Source organism: Gordionus sp. m RMFG-2023, chromosome 1 (genome assembly GCF_954871325.1).
Source record: "Gordionus sp. m RMFG-2023 chromosome 1, tfGorSpeb1-WG-v2, whole genome shotgun sequence".
In the NCBI taxonomy this organism is placed as follows: Eukaryota; Metazoa; Nematomorpha; class Gordioida; order Chordodea; family Parachordodidae; genus Gordionus; species Gordionus sp. m RMFG-2023.
Window position 1 is genome coordinate 37052991 of NC_088775.1, and position 22264 is coordinate 37075254.

General features: G+C 30.6%; 1 protein-coding gene across 2 annotated transcripts; it reads left to right on the forward strand.

The window, feature by feature from the left end:
• Positions 1-6589: 6589 nt before the first annotated feature.
• Positions 6590-8470, forward strand: LOC135922584 (uncharacterized). 2 transcript variants are annotated; one of them, XM_065456988.1, is made up of 5 exons: positions 6590-6759; positions 7769-7855; positions 8037-8120; positions 8158-8300; positions 8355-8470. In XM_065456988.1, exons 1-4 carry the CDS (start codon positions 6706-6708, stop codon positions 8236-8238), a joined length of 306 nt encoding a protein of 101 aa, XP_065313060.1. In that variant the 5' UTR covers positions 6590-6705; the 3' UTR covers positions 8239-8300; positions 8355-8470. The 2 variants fall into 2 exon arrangements, with proteins under 2 accessions (XP_065313060.1, XP_065313059.1); XM_065456987.1 differs by having other exon boundaries at positions 8382-8445.
• Positions 8471-22264: the final 13794 nt, after the last annotated feature.

Genomic DNA, 22264 nt, shown 5'->3' on the forward strand with positions numbered 1-22264 from the left:
TCACATCCCTGGTGATATATGAAATAAAAATATGTGATGAAATAAAAAGTATGCAAATCCCAGATATGAAAGTTAAATGTTAAACATATGCTAAAGATGAATCGAAAGTCAAAAATGGTAATAAATAGTTTTTTTTAAAAATAATATTAAAGGTTTATATATATACATGCGTAATATTGTATATATGTAGACAGCCGCCGGTGATTTTTGACCACGCAGACGCCGCTGCCAAGAAAATGTCGATTTGGCAGCGTGATACATATTTTTTATTTATATAAGTGATATTTATTTTATATATTATTTATGAATTATAATTAGAAAATATTAAATTTTTTTTTGAATTATTAAAAAATGCGAATTTATTTTTTAAAATTAATAAATATTATTTGCTATAAATTTGATATTAACAATCCATATACTAAACGTTCGCTCACTTTGGGCAGGTCTGTGACCAACGTGCTATATAAAATAAGATTAGGACTTTAAAATAGAAAAGGTATTGATATTATCCATATTTTATTCTATTAATTTTTGATGCTTCAAATATTTTTAATTAAACCTTAATGTAATCTACAACTCGTTATATAAAATTTATTTTTTATCATAAAAGGAAATTTTAATTAATCATTTTTATTTTGTTGCCATTATAACATATATAAAAATAGCGGACTAAAATTATAATGGATGCAGCATTGCAATACCCTGTAACAAAATATAGTATATCCTTGCAAGTAACGCCTTCTTTTGCATGGAAACGTTTTGGATCCTTAATATTAAAAACTGACACAAATAATAAGAGAACCAGTGTTGCTACAGATAAAGTATTTTGTAATATAAGCTTGCAAATAGCACTTGATAAAGAGGGTGAGGATGAAAATTTCAGAGTAAATTTTTTGATTATTAAAAATTTGTGAATTTTTTAATTAGTTATCCAATCAAATCTTTTTCAAAAAATATCAGCACATCAAACATAATAAAACATTTACTTGACAAACATGACTTATCATGTAAAGAAGAAATATCTAAACAAAATTTAAAGTTATTTTTCAAACCCATTGTAAAAGATACAGCTGACCCTATGATAGAAAAAAATGAATTCTGGTAAGGAATTATGTTCTCATGTGTTGCAAGGATTTTATGTCATTCTCTTCTATAAATAATATTGGAATGCAAGATTTTCTAAAGGTTATTTGTAAAATCATTATAATTTTTTTTAGGGCAATCTTAATTTTTATTTTAACTGTTAAGTTATTTAATTATTTTATAATAGAATAATAAAATAAAACTGATCTCATCCCACATTTAGAATTTTGGCATTTATTAACTTATTTTATAGAAATATGGCATTATTTCAGATACAAAAGATTTACCAGATAGAACAGCACTTAGCCGGAGATTAGATGATGTGTATTTATTAATGGCATACATATGCCAACAAATTAATACAGCTCCTAAATTTTATGCTATAACTTTTGATATATGGACCGACAAATACAGACTGCGAAATTATATTTCTTTTACATTTAACGAAATAGATAATAATTTTAATATTGTATTTTATACATTGGCGACACATCATGTCACTCAAAAACATACCACTGAAACTACTTTTTCCGAGATAGTATAAGTTGAAAATGAATTTGATATATGGTCCAAGAAAATTCAAATGGTTACGAATGCAGGACCCAATGTAAAGAAAAGTGTTCGTCTTGGAGAATATAACAATCATTTATTTTGGGCATAGATCACATAATCTAGTGACAGTTGACGGAATAAATAAAGTTAATAAAATAAAAAATCTCATTACAAAGTAAGAGAACCATTCTCTATAGGCAGAGACAGACAAAACAATTCATCAACAATTGAATCAAGAATTTTAAGAGACAAATTTAAAAAATTTTAAAGTCTTAATTATTTTTTTATATTTCATTGTTATAAATAATGAATTGTATCAAATATGCAGAGTTGTTAAAGGATCTAGATACAATTATCTAGATATAAAAATGTGGTATCTGTATCTAGATAGATTTTTGATTAAAATATCTGTATCTAGATATTATTTTAGACGATGTATCTGTATCTAGATCCATTTAAAAAGTATCTTTTGACAACTCTGCAAATATGTAATTGATTATTGTTATTATTTAGAATATTACCTAATAAATAAATTTATATAATAAAATAGAAATGTGGTTAAATTTTTAAATCTTTATTCTGATCACCTTATAATTTAAAATCCCGAATTTATTTGACAAAAAATATTATAAAATCTTAAGTTATTTATTTATAATTTCTATATAATTAGAAGCACTTAATAAATATTTTTATTAGAATTAAGCATATATTTTAATAAATCTAATTTTTCAATTCTTTATTAATAAATTTGTACACTATTTTAATAAATAAAAACTTTATGAATATTTATTTTAAATACTAAAAGATATCTAATAACAAATTTGAACATAGGAATAAAATTTTATTTAGGAATAAAAATATAAATACAATAAAATCATATATATTTACAAATAATATATATATATATATACAAATAATTTATTCATTAATGCTATTAAATAAATCAAGATTAGTTTGACCACTTTCTATTGATTGTTCTATTTGGTTGTATGTAATTATTCATTGTAATGGAATAAAAGATTTTCATTACTTCAGATTTAAAAAGGTATTGGTGATGTATACTAAAACCATCTAGCCCTTCTTCCAATGAAAGTAGAAATAATTTTGATAAAATGTAAGCTTTTTAAGATAATTAGAAATTTTACCTGTTTGAAGATGGCTTCTATTTATAATTCTTCATCAAATTTTTGACTTGGGGATGAAGTAACATTCTTAATACTCTCACTGGTTGGCCTATCAGCAATTGTAGGCTCCATTTTATATACTCCAACCATTTGTATGATGTCTATCAATTCATATTTAAAAATATCTCATATTTTAAAGATTTCTTACATTTTTGAAGTAGTATCCATTTTTTATCGTATCAAAATTTCTATTATTATAGAAAAAAGTTTCAAAAAAAGCAAACCAAGTTGCGCTTTTTAAAGTGGCGTAATTGGAAAACGTGTGCGCAATTTTAACAAATGCATTAGTTGCGTTTGCAACATAACGTTTGAAACGCTCAATTTGTGCGCACTATTATGCACACTTTTTCCTGAATTTGTATCAATATTTTCATGTGGCAGAACAAAAGGCTCTATAATAATGCAAAATATTTTGGCACCGGCATATATTATAAAAGATTTAAAAAAACAAACCCATTTTCAATACTAACATATGTGTCTAATAAAGGTGATATAAAAATATTATTACTTAAATACTTCAACAAAAAGAATGGAAAAAGTGTTAAATTACTTAAATTTTTTTCTTCTACAGTGAAACCCTAAAAGTTATATGTAGATTCTTGCTAGAAAATTTAAAAATATCTGGACTATATTGCTAATGTAATGGACCATTGTGTAGATAAAGCATCTGTAAACTTTGGGAAAATTCAAAGTATTTGGACGGAATTGAAAAACATGATAATATACCAATAGGTTGTATATGCCACATTCTTCATAATTCGTTTAAAAAGGCCATTTGCAGAAGCATATTTAGGTATTATCGTTAACGTTGGCACTTTAGTCAATAACATAAATTTATAATTACAATCGGAAGATATCTTCGCAATATATATACATGCTCTTATCCAAAAACAAAATAATTCATTAAATTTAAAGAAAAATAATATTATCTACTATCAGAATCTGCAAAAATTATAGTAAGATAAATATAATTTTAAAAATGAGTCAGCTGGTAAATATAGTAAGAAAATAATTTCACCAAAAAATTGTTATTTTTATTTAAATATATCATTCAAATTAATGTAAGTGCCCATTATGTAATAAACTTATTAAAGTAACCAAATTGGGGCTATTGCCATCTCATCGTAACCATAAAATAAAGTGTCCTCAATCTGGATTACCCATCTTATCACCAGCAATTCCTAGAATCCTTAATGCTTTCTCTGCCCTTGCCCTCACAAATAAACAATCCATAGTCACCATTCCCACATCATAGGCTGATGTGCTCACTAGCTCAATAATCCCTACCTTCACTGTCACAAATGCTTCGACGTTGGACCCAGCTGACTCAAATGTAGAAATATTTCTAACGACACCAAAACCATTTGTAGTTTCACGAATACCTAAAGGGGCAAAGCTTCAAGTTGCGAGACACCTGTTGAAAAACTTGACTTCCTTGTTAAATAATTATTCTTCTGTAAAATACTGGCTAGACACCCTGTCATTTGCCTTTACTACCTTACAAGTTCTTGATCTTGCCAGCAAAAAATCCTTGACCAAACAAATTATAGATGCTTCTATCTACCCTTTACCTATCAATCACATTACCACATCTTTTACGAGTGATGACACAGATAAAAATATAAATTACAAAAATGACCTGCTCAACAAGACCAGGCTAATATCTAAAAAATTGGATAACCTGAATGTTAAATCCGCCATACCTCTGGCAACCTCCGACAATAAGCTGGCTCCCTATGATCAAGCAACTTATCAGGCTCTTCTCCTAAAACACCACTCACAGGATTTTAAAATTAAATACCGACGTACCCTGAAACTCTTCTAATTGCTGCCACTTATACCGTAAGCGACGTTAGAAAGGCTATCCTTCAAACGCGATTCCTCACCTGGGTTCGATAAGTTTCGCCCAATATTCCTACAAGACCTAACTGCACCTTACATAACACAACAATGTGACGTTCTAGAAAAAATTACCCAATTAATTAATTATTCCACTGCTATGCGGAGCTAAACTCATCGCTCTCCATAAACCCATTAAAGATATTCGCCCAATCGCTATTGGAACCACTTGGCGCCGATTAACTGCCAAGCTATGTGAGGTATCCATTCACATGACCCGGATGTATCTGCAAACGGACCCCACCAACGATATCCTAGTAAAAATCGACTTCTCAAACGCCTTTAACTCTCTAAGGCGTGGAGCTTTTCTAAATCCTATCCTCACCCTCTACTCAGAATAATCACAATTTATCTTCGATTGTTATGCTGATCCCTAGCATCTTCAATTCGGAGATAGATTCCTTCTTGCGATGGGATACAACAAGGTGACCCTCTAGGTTCCTTTTTGTTCTGTCTGGGCATTAATAGTCTAATACGAGACATCAATGACCAATGCAAGCTAAATCTTTATAACTGGTATATCGACGATGGTATACTAGGCGGTCCACCGACTGAAGTTATGAAGGTAATCCAAATAATAAAATCCAGCGAAAAAAGTTTGGGACATTGAACGCTTTAACACATCTCGGATCTCCAGTAGATAAAGACGAGTTCTTTATCAAGTTATTTGCCGATATTTTACGAGATATCCGTTATGCGCGATACACTATCTCGCCTCCCAGCTCACCAAGATTTCTTCTTATTAAAGAGCTATCTTCTAATTCCAAGAATTTTATATACACTCCCATGGTCACGGATTTTTCAATATGACGTCAACCTCGCTGCACACGAACTGGAGATTAAACGCCTTACATAAGATATACTCAATCTTAAATTTTGGGAATTATCATGGTTACAGGCTACCTTACCAAATCCAACGGCATTAGCATAAGGTCACCTTCCCTACTTTCCGTTAGTGCGCTCATATCCTCTCGCCTGTCCTGTGAGCCCATCATACAAACACTCACCAAACGTCTTGACCCCTTACTCCTACAGGCAATTGATCTATGGAAGTCCTTTTCATTAGTCCTCCATCGTCGGCTTTACAGAAGGATTGGGATAAACCTCTAGTTTGCAACCGAAGAGCCAACCAGACGACCATTCTCTACTCTTCTCCATTTCCGCAGGTAGTGGATAGAAATTTTTTGAGGCTTTCCCATCGCGAAACCTTGTCCTAAGCAATGATGAACTACGTCACACCATAGGCATAGGTCTTAAACTTAATTGCGATATGGTAATGCCTTATGACTGTATCCTCTGTCAGCGTCTACATAACTAAGGGGGGGTAGGAGACAAATGCCTCCAAAATATATTGGTATTTTTGGGGGTTGATATTGATTTTTTGGGGGTAGGCATTAATTTTTTGAGGGTAGGTATTGATTTTTGGGGGGTAATTTTTAATTTGAATTATAATTTTTTTAAATCCATTAATTGATACGATTATGATGGCTATCGTTGATTTTCTGACAAATGTCAATTAAAGTAAAGATATTGTCAATTAATAAATAATATAAACTTTATTTGTCAACCATTTTTATTTATCAAGTTAATATTTACACATTTCTAATTTGGTACTTTTCTTAGAGATTAATATATTTATATTATGTTTTTTAATAAATTTCTAGATTTTAGCAGGATAAATTTTAGGTAATTTTTGAGTCATGCTTAAAAAACATATATCACAGCAAGCAAAGAATAATAAAAAACATATGTAAAAAATTATATTATAATAATTATTTCTTTCTAGATGCCAAGTAACAGAACCTTATTTAAGTTAAAGTGTAATTACATTAATTGTAAAACTTCTAAAATAAGAAGTGACAAGATACATGAACATTATAAACATCCTCATGTCAAGCCAGCTGATATGAAATTTACAATATAGCCATCAAAAGAGATAATAATAATTGGGTATCCTTAAATTGTGATATTCCATATAATATCACAAATGGAGTTGAAACCCAGTTGCAAAAAAAAGACAATAACATATTACTTCCAAAAAGTAATATTTTTTATTTATTATTGTAACTAAAGACAAAAAATATTATTGAAAATATACCTTAAATTTGTGAATTAATAGAAACAGATTTTTATTTAAAATTTGACCAGATTAATATTAATGTAGTCAGGGTATAGAGAAAATGAATTATATATTTTATTATTAAATAATTTTTTTAACTGTTTATCACATTATTTTTATCTCAGTTCAATTTAACAATATGTTTAATAAGTTAATAATAATAATAATTTAAAACCAAAGTATTAAAAAAACTTATTAAGTTAATATAATGTATTAATTTCTAGGAATTTTTAAATTTAAATCTTTTCATCTTTAATTGAATTAAGATTTCAAAGTTCTTTTACTTTTTTTAATATTATGAATTGGATTCAACTATTTTCAAAATGTTATCTGTGTGAATTTCATCCCCTTTATTTATATTATGTGTTATATTAGGTATGTTTATAATATTAACATTGTTTTATTTAGCTATTAGAATTTCTTTAGATAATATACTTTCATCATGAATTTCACAATGTTATTTATACTAATTTTTCTATTTATAAGTTTACTATTGTTTTTACAGTAATTATAATATTCTTTTATGATTTCTTCATGTGATCGCAGTTTTATATTAATCTGCATCTATCATGCCTATGAATCTTTCAAGTATATTTTCAAAATGTTTTAAGGTGATCTTCCTAACAAAGACATTTTATTAATGTTTTTGATTAACACGTTCAAAATTTGTGAATTCCCTTTGTATTCTACATTCACTTGTGCTGTATCTATCACTTGTATCATCTTGCCATTGTAACCTTATAACTTTATGTTGGACTTCATAATATTTTTAATGCCTGTTTTCTCAACCATGTATTGTTGTAGAATTAAGACATTTATTAAAAACTTAATTACAATGTAGTTAAGAAAAAAATTACCATTTGGCTAAAATTTTATTAAAAATATAGTTTTTCATAAGGAAAAAAAAATTATAACTCCTCTTTATTTATAGAAAATCTCAGTTATTGAAGATTCACAAATTGTATTATCTCCTCATCCAATCCCCAGTTCCAGTGAGGCGCTTACTTTGTATGATGAGGTATTTAATTTAAATACGAATTATATGATAACTTTTGAAGGAAATAAATTATGATTATGAGGTTATTCAAATATTTCCAATATTTATTAAAAACTTAATTATAACGTAGTTAAGAAAAAAATTACCATTTGGCTAAAATTTTATTAAAAAGGAAAGAAATTAAACTCCTCTTTATTTATAGAAAATCTCAGTTATTGAAGATTCACAAATTGTATTATCTCCTTATCCAATCCCCAGTTCTAGTGAGGCGCTTACTTTGCATGAGGTATTTTATTTAAATAAAATTTATATAACTTTTGAAGGGAATAAATTATGAGGATATTCAAAGTCCAAGTCTTATTCAGCTATACAAAAAGAAGGAATCAAATGACCCATTTATTTAGGATGACAAATATTTTGATTAATTTCATAATTGCTGTAGACCCATGCCTGTTACTCACAAGAGGTTTTAAATAATTAATTTTCATTAATTTTTTCGCATCCATTATTTCTATACCAGTATTTATTTTTTTTACTTTTTAAACAGGAGCATGAATATAATCTATTATAGAAAAGTTAATATATATGGTTCCCTCAACCCCAGAAATTGGCTATCTTATAGCACTACTTTAGACAAATCTTTTGTCTATACTGTATTATGTTTGGTGGCCCTAAGTCCAATACTTTTTGGACTCAACTTGGTGTAAATAATTAGAAAAGCATAAAGCATGACTTAGAGAGACACGAAGCATCTTCTCTTCATAAAGATTGTGAATATGCAAACATCTTGGCTTGCAAATAAACGCATTCAAGATCATTTGCTATCAAATAAGCTTGATATAATCATGGAAAATCGTAATATAGTTCATAATATTATCGATGCCATTATGTACCTTATAAAATGTAATATAGCCTTTTGGGGTTCTAATTCGAATGAAGGTAATTTTATGTGCCTCATAAAATTAATGGCAAAAACGGTTCCAACTTTACGTGCATACATGGATAACAATGAAAAATTTCGGAGAAAAAAATCAGATAAAATTTCGAGACCTTATATAAATTTACTGTCATATGGCCACGTGAAAAAAATAACTGAAATTATTAAGATAAAAATAACAAAAAGCATTATTCAAAAAATTAAAGAGAATCGTGCCTATAGCATCATATTAGATGGAACATATGATGTGTCTAAAAAAGAATGCAAAGCTTTGCTTGTACAGTATATAGAAGATGATCTGCATCCACATCCTGTAGAAAGGATCATACAAGTTTTTACAACATCAGAAACCATTGGGGAAAATATAAAGAAACATGTTTTTTCTAAGTTTAATGATCTTGGTCTTCCTCTTGATTATTTGGTTGGACAAAGTATGGATGGTGCAGGGAATATGAGAGGAGTATACAAGGAATGCAGGCTTTAATATTGAAAGAGGCTCCAAAAGCCATCTATATTTGGTGCCATGCACATCGGCTAAATTTAGTAGTTGCTCATGTTTGTGGATGCGAAATTGAAATGAAAAAGGCAATGGGAATATTAGATGAGTTATATAATATTATGAATGGAGTTAGACGTCAAGGTGTGTTTGTTAAATATCAAATGAGAAAGTCCAAGAAATCTCTTAAAAGAATTAAAAACACAACAAGGTAAATAAAATATTTTTAATGTATATTTTCAGAAATTGGGCATCATCCTACAAATCTGTAGAAATCTTTTTAGATGTTTATGAACATATTTTAGCATCATTAGTTGAATTGAAAAATTTTAATTACCCAAGTACCTCTTCCATTGCCGATGGATTCTTATCAAGAATTAAGGATGAAAATTTTATATTAAGTCTATTTATTTTGAAAGAAATATTGAAATGTACACATGAGGCTTGTATTGAAATGCAGGCAGTTGTAATGATTTGGCTATGGTAACCAAATTAATACAACATACAAAAAATAAATTACAAAGACTAAAAGGTTAATATTAGTTACTATTTCTATAAATAATTTTAAAATATAGCTAATGGAGACAATATATTTTTAAAATTACATTCCTTATCTAATAGTTTTTTGAAAAAGAATAATGTAATAACTGATTTGTATAATGAAATCAAAATTGGATCAAACAGAATTCAATAATTATGTTGAACAAAAAAAAACAAGTTGAATAAATAAAAAATTTTAAATTATTATTTATTGTTATAGATATAGAACGGAAATATTTTTCCCTGTGCTAAATACAATAATTAACCAACTAAATGATCGATTTAATTATGATTGTTTAAATTTTTTATCACAAATATCCATTTTTACTCCCGCTGGAATTTTGGATAATGAAAAAATAGAAGGATGGCAAATATCCGAAATTTGTCATACTTATCAATTGGATGTCCAAAATATTGTTGATGAATATAATGATTTTCGCTCTTTATATTTGGAGTCTCAATCAATCATTTTTTGCGAAGATCTTTTGCAAGTTAAGAAGAATGACGCGTTATATATTGATGAAAGTAATTTATTGATATTTTATTTGTAATTGTATATAATTATAGGTATTGCAAACGATCAAACTACCGAAGAAAATATAAACAGCGAAATCAAGACCAAATTAGAAAAATGGATAAAATATTCTTTTATATTACCATACCGACTTTTAAATCAATTAATTCTTATTCTAATTTAAATTTATTATATAAATATTTATTAACCCTTCCTACAACTTCCTGTTCAGCCGAAAGAGCCATGAGTTAAGTAAATATTAACAAAACTCGAATGCGGAATAAAATTTCGGACCCATTTTTAGAAAATTTACGGTTAATATCCAGCGAAATTGATGTTTTTGAAAAATTTACAATAATGATATTATAACACAATTTGCATTAACATCTATAAGGTTATTCAAATTATTAATAAAATAAGTAATGTATCTTTTTCACTGCGAATATATACGCTTTTAAAATAAGTAAATTTAATTTAACATTTTATAATTTCAATGCAAAATATATTATAATTCATTTTATTCTAATATTTTATATAATAGCTCAATACATGTTTTTAATTAATTAAAAGGTAATATGGGTATGTGGAATCAAGCTAAATATACCTCTTTAAATTTATTCCTCTTATATTTTTTACAATATTTTAGATCTTTTTTTAGAAATATTAATGTTATCTCATTTAATTCACTTATATATATTTTATGAAAATAAAGTGAATATCAACCAAATTATGAAAAGATTGCATTATTTAAATATAAGTTGATTATCACCTACAAATTTTAAAAAAAAATTTTCCCTAAATAGGCTTGAAAGATTCTAAATAGAATTATGTTGTAAGGTTATAAATGGTGGCTTATTATAAGATTTTTTAAATAAAATCACTATACCATCGTAGGTCTGTAAATTTTGCAGCCGAAGGCCGCGTGATTTTTTTTAGGTGGGTATGGGTAGATTTTGGAGGGGTTTGCCTCCATCAAATTTTCTGCCATGTAGACGCTGATGGAGAGGAACGATATCGCATCTAGCCCATAACATGTAATTAGTAGTATTTAGTGGGTAAAAAGTCCTGGTAATATATCTTAGACAATTATTTATAAATGTCTGCGTCTTGTTATTATACAACTTGGAATCCTTCCAAGTTTCCACACCATAATAGAGGGAAGCCATTATTAGAACTTTAAATAATCTAATCTTCAAAGGAATGGATAGTTGTCGTGACGTCCAAATTTTCATCAAGGATCTTTTACCCTGGATTTGTTTAATTTAGCCTACTGATCCTGTTTTGTACATCCTTTCTTATCAAGTAATACACCTAAATATTTTAAAATAGACACTTCAGTGATCTTTTTTCCTTCTATTGTTAAGGTTATAGGTGGAGGAGTATAAAAAGACGTCATCATTTTCGTTTTGTTTATATTTAATATTAAACCAAAATATCCTGCCTCTATGATAATACAATTAATGACTGGTTGAATAACCAATACCGATTCACCAACCAGGCATAAACCGACGGCAAAAGCTAGAATGTTTAATTTCCCAGAAGACCACTGAGCCAAATGTATATATCTGACTTTCATATTGATATGATTGGTAATAAAGTTAAATATAAGCGGTGATAAAACGCATCCTTGCTTCAAACCAATATTTATCGGATTTTTGGGAGATTTTTTCTCAGCATGAATAATTTGCATTGAATAATCTTTATAAATTAATTTCATCAAGCTTATCAAAGCAGAGGGTGTACCTACCTCCTCTAAAATCTCCATAGTTTGGAAAGTATTATTGAGTCAAAAACTTTTTTGAAATCCAGAGCAACAATTATTAACTGTCTTTTCCGTATTACCGCTCGCTTTAACTGAATTATTATTGCTAGAATCGCCTCTAGTGCATTTCGACTCTTCCTAAACGAAACCAATGAATCAACGAAATGTGGTTCCATTATCGGTCTTAACCTATTTAGTATAACATTCGCGAAGATCTTATATACCACCGAATTTAGTGATATTTCCCTCCAGTCTTCAACAAATCTAGGATTTTTAGTTTTTGGGAAATTGATTAAAATAGCGGTGAACCAATCATTCGGACAGATCCTCTCATGCCATACTCTTGATATGATTGGGAGAAGAATCTCCGCGCATAATATGGGATCGGTCTTCAAGTATTTACTATGTATTGAGTCCTGACCACATGCTTTGTGATTTTTCAGTTTGTTAATTATTCTAACTAATCCAACTTTCTTTGGTTGAACCAGGCTAACATCATTTGAGGTTTGCGACATTGATGATCGTTGTACATAATTTACAGAAGGATGGGGGTATGACATTGGTTGTAAGTTTTGCATAGAAGGAAGGGAGTATGACAAAAGATGGGGGTATGACATTATATAAGACTGATTATAGCAATATGGAGTTAGATATGGGTAATAATTTAATGGTCGATAGATCTGTGGTATTTTGATCTTTTTATAATGAGAGGAAGGGACGACATTATTACTTGAACTTTATGGAGATCAAATTTTCGATGTAGTAGGGTATTGATCAAGTAAGTGAGAATATGTGACATTATAATTATAGGAATAAGTTGTGTCATAATGAGGGAAAAGGACGGCATTATTACTTAAACTTGTTGGTGGAGGCCAAACTTTCGAAGTAATAGGGTGTTGATTGAGTAGATGAGAATAATGTGAAGATTTAGTTGCGTCATTATAATTATTGGGTTGATCGAGTAGATGAGAATAATGTGAAGATTTAGTTTTGACATTATAGTTATTAGGTCGATCGTGTAGATGAGAATGATGTGAAGATTTAGTTGTGACATTATAATTATATAGGAATAAGTTGAAGTTGAGGGCCAAAGCTTTGAACTATAGGGACATTGATCAACAGTAGAGTTTGGAGTTGGTTTATCATTTAAAAAACTCTCACATACTCCGAAAAATCTAGAATAATTAGAGTACCAAATGTTGATTTGAATTTTGAAATCCGTTATCAAGTTATTCCCTTGCCAGAGTTTAAATATACACTGTTTCCTGCTAGATGTGAAAGATTTCAGTAGTCTAAAGGCTTTGAAAGTATTTGTACTAAACAAATTGTTAATTTCAACTGCACGATTTTCTAAGTACTTCTTTTATCACTCCTGAGTTTGTGGCTAATATCGTCTAGTATATATTTCGCCCTTCCTCTTATAATGACCTTTCCCCTTTAGATTAATATAACCACCTTTTTTTTGGTAAGGAAGTAGCCGCCTCATCGGTAAAAATGCCACGAGTATTTTCCCATAATAGATCAATATGTGTTTTGACATATTAAATTAAATTACAGGTACCTGCCAAAAGGTGACCCTCTACGTTTTTTTTTATTCTGCCTGGCCATTAATAGCTTGATTAGAGACATAAATGATTAACGCAAGTTTAATTTTCATAATTGGTATTTCGACGATGGTATACTAGGCAGCTCACCTGATGAAGGCAATCAAGCTAATAAAATCCAGGAAGAGCAGCATGGGACTGCGAATTAATCCAGACACTTTGGGATCATTGGCCTTAACCACTATCTTATGTTTAATCATACATTATTGAACTTGACACATCTTGGATCTCTAGTAGGTAGAAACGAGTCCTTTATCAAGTTCCTTGCCGATACATGGGAGATATCCCACATGCGCAATACACTATCGCGAGCCCACCAAGCTTTGTTCCTATAGAAGAACTACCTTCTAATTCTTAGAATTTTATATACACTCCGATCGTCGCGAATCTTCCAATATGATGTCATCCTTGCTGCGTACTAGCTTGAGATTAAACGCCTTACAGAAGATATAGTCAATCTTAAATTTGGAAATCTATCTTGGTTACAGGCTACTTACCAACCAAATCCGGAGGCATTAGCATAAGGTCGCCCTCACTACTTTCCGTTAATGCATTCATATCCTTTTGCCTGTTTACGAGCCCATCATAAGCACAATCACAAAACAACCTGACCCTTTGCTTCTGCAGGCAATTGATTTCTGGTAATCTTTTTCATTAGTCGATCCCCCCTCATCGGCACTACAGAAGGGTGGAATAAGCCTCTAGTTATCAATTCCGGTGCATACCTTAAATCGAGGCGGCAACCCGAGAACCATCCTGTATCTCCATTTCCGCAGGTAGCGATTTAGTATTTCTCGAGACTTTTGCATAGCGAAATCTTGACCAGCACTTAAGCAACAATGAGCTACGTCACATTATTTATCTTAGACTCAGCTATATGAAGACATCCTATCATTGTATTCTCTGCCAAACATCGTTCAACTCCAAAGGACCACTCTTTACACTGAAAGAGTTGTAGAGGCAGATTAATTAGACATTCAAAATGCAACAATACTATTTCCATGGTCTTGAAATCTGCTGGCATCCCGTTAATCTACGTGCCCACTGCCCTTTACAACTCCTAAACAGCGTGATGTTTCTACTATGGCTCTAAACATAATAAAGAGCAACAATCATCTTAGCTTTATACTTTTAATGACCGAAACCTCCTGATTGAAGATCCAGTGGATAGGAGAGGCTTATGCTATTTTTCCCTCAATTATAACGTTGGCGGTAAAAAGGAACTTGGATCTCAAGCGATAAAAGACACTAAGAATTAATGCCAAAAACAAAAATGCGAATAAAGATGCGGAGAAGTCGAGAAGATTAGTGGCCACCAAAGCAAAGTCAATGCTAGTTTTTAGATGAAGAATTCACAATTTTTCCATTAAATTAATATTATACAAATTTATAATATGAAATTAAATATGAATATGTTTTAATAACCAACATAAAAATTTTTATAATTTTTTTTAAAAATAAATATAATTTCAAAAAAAAGAAGGATAAATAAATAATATCACACAATGATGTTGAATGCTACGTTTGAAAGTAGTGGAGTTTCACTAACGTTATTTGGCATTAAAGTCGTGCGCTATGAAATTTTTCTTTAAATAGTTTCCGATAATTTTACCCTACTTTATAAATAAGAATTTTAATATATTTTATATATTTTTTAAAAGGCTCGATTTTGCTGATTTTAGATTATAATTTAAGTCAAAATTATAGTACACAATCCTCGAGATTTAGTTAATAGATTTTCAAACCTTTCTTTAATGAACAAAATTTCCAGGCTTGTGTAATATTTTTTGGTTAAAATATTAGGTTAGCCCTCTATAAAAATCGAGCCGTTTAACAATACTATCTACATCCTTTAAAGTAACATTCAAATTTAAACATGTAAAAATATGAAAATGTCATTGATTATGATATGGTTATATTTTTTTTATCGATTTTTAATTATAGTAGTTTAGTAATAAAGAAATAGTTATTATTTTATATATTTTTTTTATCTATTTTTAATTGTAGCTAGTTTAGTAACAAATGAATAGTATTGTTTTTGTTAAAAATTATTATTATTGTTTTTGTTAAAAATTATTATTATTGTTTTTTTAGATCATTATTTTGTTATTATAATAAAAAGGAAGAAAAAAAAATAAAAGATCATTATTTTAGTCTCAAATGAAAAATTTTATTGTGTGTATGAAAGAAAAAAGTAAGGTCAAGAGAAAAAAACCAAGTAAGAAAAAAAAATCATTATATTTGTTTGTTAAAAAAAAGGTAATCTAAAATTAAATAACATATTTTCCCGGTCTCCACCTTGTTAAACTTGATCCCTTGATAAACTTGTTAGTGTGGTGGCCAAGGACAGTCGAACTTGCAAGTTTAGAAAGTATTTGTTTGAGAGTATAGTTTACCCATTGGCTGGACGTTTAAGTTTAGAAATTGAGAATTTAGTTTACCCATTTGTTGGGCGTTTTGAGAATAGAGTTTACCCATTTGTTGGGCGTTTTGAGAATATAGTTTACCCATTTGTTGGGCGTTTTGGGAATATAGTTTACATATTTTTTGGGCGTTTAAGTTAAGAAAGCATTTGTTTGAGAGTATAGCTTACCCATTGGTTGGACGTTTAAGTTTAGAAAGCATTTGTTTGAGAATTTAGTTTAGCCATTTGTTGGGCGTTTAAGTTTAGAAAGCATTATAGTTTACACATTTGTTGGGCGTTTAAATTTAGAAAGCATTAAATTGAGGGTTAAATTACTCGTTGGTCGGATGTTAAGTTAAAAAGACCAGTTACCCGGAAGTGCTGCCCAAATTTTGGCATATATAAATCTATTGTACGGAATTTGCATAAATTTTTATCATAAAAGCCAGTTACACGGAAGTGCTGCCTAAATATTATCAAATCTAAAATTGTTATAAGAATTTGTCCAAATTTGTTTTATTTTGACCTATTACATGGAAGTGCTGCCCAAATTTTGTTAAATATAAATCTGTTACAATTACAGGGATTTGTCATATATTAACCTATAAAGTGTATATCAGAGTTGTTAATCGCTACTTTTAAAAGTAACGCACTATCGCTATTTATCAAAAAAATTAGCGTGCTATCGCTATTAGTCAAAAAAAGTAGCGCGCTATTAACTACTATTTTTTAAAAGTAGCTTTAGCTACTTATTATAAAAAAAAAATTAAGAAACAAATTTGTTTTATTTTTTGCTTATAATGTTATTGTATAGTAAATATATAAAATCAACATTTATAAATATTAAAATATAGTTAGTTTTGATTATAAAAAAATTTATGTAATAAAAATAAATATTTATGGTAATTTGTTGCATTTTATAAGTTTTTACCTTGTGTTATGTGTTCAACTATCTGCCGTGGTACATATATATGATATCTCTGATAACTCTACTATTAGAGCATCTTTCATCACTTTAAAGTTATCTGCTATTTTATTCATTAATGTCTGGCGACATAAAATTGTTGTACCAGGGGATAGAGTTTTAATCATCATGGTAAATGGGATTATCAATCAAGGACATTAACTGAACTGTATCAATTATAAAATCAACAATAACTTTATCAGCCAATTTCTGAGAAATATTGGCATTTGTATTATTAATTAATTTGGTTTGAATTAGTCTTTTTGGTTGTAGAGTCGCTGATACCAAAATTATTTATATGTTTCTCCATTTCCTTAAAACTATTGGCATGAACAGTATTATAAAATAAATACTATTAGAATGTAAAAATGACAATTTACCTTTATGTCTTTCGTGAGGTTATAACTGGATTGATTTGAGGAAATATTTTTTTAAACAAATAAATTTGAAGCCAGTTTTGATTTTTATATTTATTTTAAAAATTTTTTCAAATCTAGGGAATGAGAAATTTGTATTAATATCTAATAAGAACATTTTCTTCCCTGGTATCTTCCATTTCATTAATATCATTGTCTGAATCACTTTCAACGATTTGGATATCTATAGGCGATGACATTTTAAATTATTAACACGTGATTTAGGTTTATAATACAAATGAAAATATAAATTACAAATTGAAAATATATTTCAATTTCAAAATTAAATAATAAATCATATTTAATTTTTGATATTATATTTAAATTTTCATGTTTATACTTACCTTCATTTTAAAAAAAAAGTAGCGCGCTAAAAAAATTAAATAATTACAAAAATGTAGCCGCTATTAGCTATAGCTACTAAAAAGATAGCGCGCTACTTTAACAACTCTGGTGTATATGTATATATGCATCATTGGCTTGTTTACGCTACCTATAATATAACTTATTAACATTACAAATAACCAAGATTTTTATTTTGAAATTAATTATAAATATTTTATAACGCAGAATGAAAACCTTAAAATTTGTTAATACTGGGAAATACAGTATAATATTTTTGGAGCGTTGGCTATGCTATTAATATGGATATGCAGTTTAGTTTGGGGCAGGAGAATGAGGAGAAGTTGCAGCGCAAAAATAAAAGGACAAACTTTGACCATTGAGGGACATAATGTAGAGGAGGATATGATGGGTAAAGTAACTTGGTTACCGGTTCAGGAGTTAATTAAGGGGTGGACGGATAGTGATATAAGCAGCTATGTATATGATTCTGATAAGCAAAATTTCGATAATAATCAAGTGTTGAAACCGTATAGAGAGCCAAGAGAGAATTCTCGGGGAAATAGATTATAAATACAAAATTTTGAGTCTCGAGAGAGAGGAGTGATGAATTGTTATTGTGGTAAGCCAGGTCATATGCTCAGAGATTGCTGTGAGGCAAAATGTTTTGGTTGCAGAAAGTTTGGACATATAGCACCTGATTGTTCGGGTAAGCAAAAGAGATTAAGATGTGCGGGTTGTGGGCTGTTTGGGCATAATAAGAAGGAGTGTAATACGAGCAATTACAACAACAAAAGTGTTTTTCCACAGATAGGAATGGGTCATATGCTTCAAATGTGAGAACGATTGAGCAGGAGAAAATAGAAGTGTTCGTACAGTTAATGTCAAGGAAACGGAGGAGAAAAATATGGATTGTTTTTGATGCCGAAAAAGTGGGCATGTGGCGAGGGACTGTGAGAATTTGAGCAATACAGGTCGAGGCGAGGCAGTTAGAAGTGACAGCGGAGAGGATTTTTGGGGGAAAAATAAATGAAGAGGGGTGCAATATGCTACAAGACGGAATAGTACATGATCCGCGTCCTAGAGTGATGATTAATTTAAATGGAAAATAATTACCATGTTGTTTGATACAGGAGCAGTTTTTTCATTATTGGATATGATAAATATCAGTATATCTGGCCGGGAGAGATGATAGAGAATGAGGGCTTAAGAATAGACAATTCGATGGGACCCTGCAATGGGAAGGGTGGAAATAGTAGCAACATTGGGAGATAGGGTTGAGACATTAGATTTATGGGTTATTGATCGGAGTATAGAAGCGGTTTTGGGATGGGACTGGCACTAGAATTGGTCCATGGTATAGTTTTTGGGGAGTATTTTCATGGTGGGGTGTATTTGTAAAAATAACTAGTGAGGAATATGCCGTTATGACCTTGAAAGAGAATGTGTTGCCGGGAATTGAAACCTATGGAGGAAACAAGGGAAAATAGTACTAGGAGCGAAATTAGGAGAAATAATTCTGGAAGCGAAATTAGGGGAAATAATTTGAGCAAAACAAGGGAAAATGATTTTAGGAACAAAACGAGGGAAAATAACTCTAGAAGCGGGATAGGGAAAAGGAATTCCAAGAGGGAGATTGAAAAAAATAATTCCTGGGTTAAAATAAGAAGGAATAATTCAAGAAAGAATGTAGGTAAAATTGCCCGGGGCATGTTGGACCTGTTAAAGAATGTCGTGATATTAAGAGGGAAGAGGAATGAGAGACTGGGAAAAGGGAGGTAGGGCCGCATCAAGAAAATCGAGAAGTGATGAATGCCAAAACGCAAGAAAATCGGGAAGTAATGAATGCCACGACATTGCTCAGTGAAGAGAAGTTGATAACTAATGAAGAAGATGGAAGGAAATTGGGAATGATCAAAGTGCAAGAAGGAGTTCGGAGATTAGTACAAAATTATCAGGAAATTTTCAACAAAGATTTGGAATGCCTCAGAGATTATGAAGTAGACATTAAATTAAAAGATGGTTATGTTCCAAAGTTTGGTGCGTTAGACGGATACCGTTTGAATGGAGAAAGGAAGTGGAAATGGAGTTAGATCAATGGGTAGAAAGAGGCATTGTTTATCCCGTGGAATACAGTGAGTGAGCAACTCTGCTTGTGACAGTGAAGAAAGCCAATGAAAAACTCCGTTTATGCGCACATTTTTGAGTCACGTTAGATCCGTGGGTTGTGGAGGTCAAATATCCATTGCCAAGAATTGAAGAAATACTGGCTAGTTTAAAGGAAGGCATTTATTTTTCAAAAGTGGATTTCTCTAATGCAAATCTGCAACTATGTGTAAAACTGGAGATAAAGAAATTATTAACTATTACTACGCCCAAGGGATTGTTCGCATTTTGTAGATTTTCGGACTTAGTGTCTCAGCTCCTATTTTTCAACGTACGATAGCTGCTGTTGAGGGAGTTTCTACTATATGGATGTGTTGGTGACTGGAAGAACTCCCGAACAACATGAGTGGAGATAGGAAGTATTTCGAATCAAAGAAATAGGATCGCGGGCCAGCGCGGAGCAAAGTGTGTTGGGAGTTATGGAAGAGACATATCTTTGGCACAAAATTAAGGGAAAGGAGTTGAGACCCTTGGACAAGAATATGATAGGAATTAGAATTAATAATATGATAAGACCTAAAAATAAAGCAGAAGTGCAGGCCTTTTTGGGAATGGTAGTTATTATCATCGGTTTGTGGAAGGATTTTCTCAGATAGCAGCACCATTATATCAATTATTAAAGAAATAGGAGAAATTTGATTGTACAGATGAGCAAGAGGAGTCATTCAAAGATTTGTAATGTAGAATTGGAAAAGAACCGGTTTTAGTGTGTTTTAATAATGAATTGGAAGTGTTATTAGCGGTGGATGTCTAATAAAAATGTGGGAGGAGCTTTGTTGCATTATATTGATGAAGTAGAAAGGCCTGTGTTATTTTTCTCAAGAATATTTAGAGCAGCAGAGACCAGGTATTCCGTGATTGAGCAGGAATCGTTAGTCGTCATTTTTGAATTAACATAGTGTCGTGAATATCTAATTGAAAGCAGATTTGTTATTTACACGGACTATAAGCCGTGTACATCTTTTCAAAAAGAACAATAAAGAATTAATGCTATCACCCCGGTTACAAAGATGGTTACTGCTACTGGGCGTCCAAGTGAAATATCGCAGGGAGAGAAAACTATTTGCTGGCCGTTTTATCCAGATGTGAAATGGGGGAAGATTTAGGGGAGAAAGAACAAGAGGTATAGGACGAAGAAAACGAGCAAGTAATGATTAGGACTATGGCTGGAATATCTAGAGGCGGGCCATTGACATGGAAAGAAATTAAAAGGGTGACTTCAAAAGATTGAGATTTGAGACGAATCAAAGCGCGCCGTATCATCCGAGTTCAAATGGACAAGCAGAGCGGATGGTAGCTGTGATCAAGAACTGGTTGAGAAAGTCAAAGGATGGGGGAGGAGAGATGTGGGTAGCAGTGACGTACTATAACAACAGTAAAAAAGGGGATGAGCCGTCACCGGCGGGGAAGTTTTTAGGTCGTAGAACTAGAATTTGGTTGGATTCGCTGAAACCGACAAGACAGGGAAAGAAACTGTCTGAGACCGGGAATGAAGCGAAATTTATGGTAGGGCAAGCAGTATGGGCGAGAATATTTGGAAGTAACCAGAAATGGGAGCCGGGGTGATTTTTGAAAATATGGGGTGCAAGGTAAATCGAGTAGAATTTGTCGACGGAAGACAGGGAGTTAAACATAGGGATCAGTTCCCCAAACGGATTGAGCCTGAAAAATTGAGAGGGATTGCAAGGGGAGATAAAGGGGTCAATAATTAAAGTATACTAGGCAGGGATAAAGGCTTAATAAAAAAAAATTTATATATAATTGATAAAATAGTTATATTAGTAGGGAGGAATAAAGTATATAGTATTGTGGGAGGGGGAAGTAATATCCATTAGCCTATCTTAATAAAATAACTTATCTTAATGGGAGGCAATTGAGGAGAATAGGGTTAATTTTTTTTGTAGTGGGGGATAAAATATATAATATTGTTGGAGGGGCGAGTATTATCCATTTGCCACTTAATAAAATTGCTTAGCGCAATTGGAAGATTGAATAAGTTTGTTTAATTAGGTTGACGGGGTAAATAGTATTCGTTAATAATCTTAAAGGAAAAATTATTCGTAAATGTATTTGTTGAATAATTCTAATGAAAAAGGATTTTAGTTGAAGGACAATAATACGTTTAGTTAAATATGTTTGGGAAATGTTCGCGACAGATGGAGGGAAATTTAATTAAAGACGTTTGATGTAAGTAGTATTGACAAGATATAAAATGTAAGATTAAGTTAAATAGTGTCAAAGTTACTAGTGAGAAGAATGGGAGAAGAGTAATAAATCATAAAATA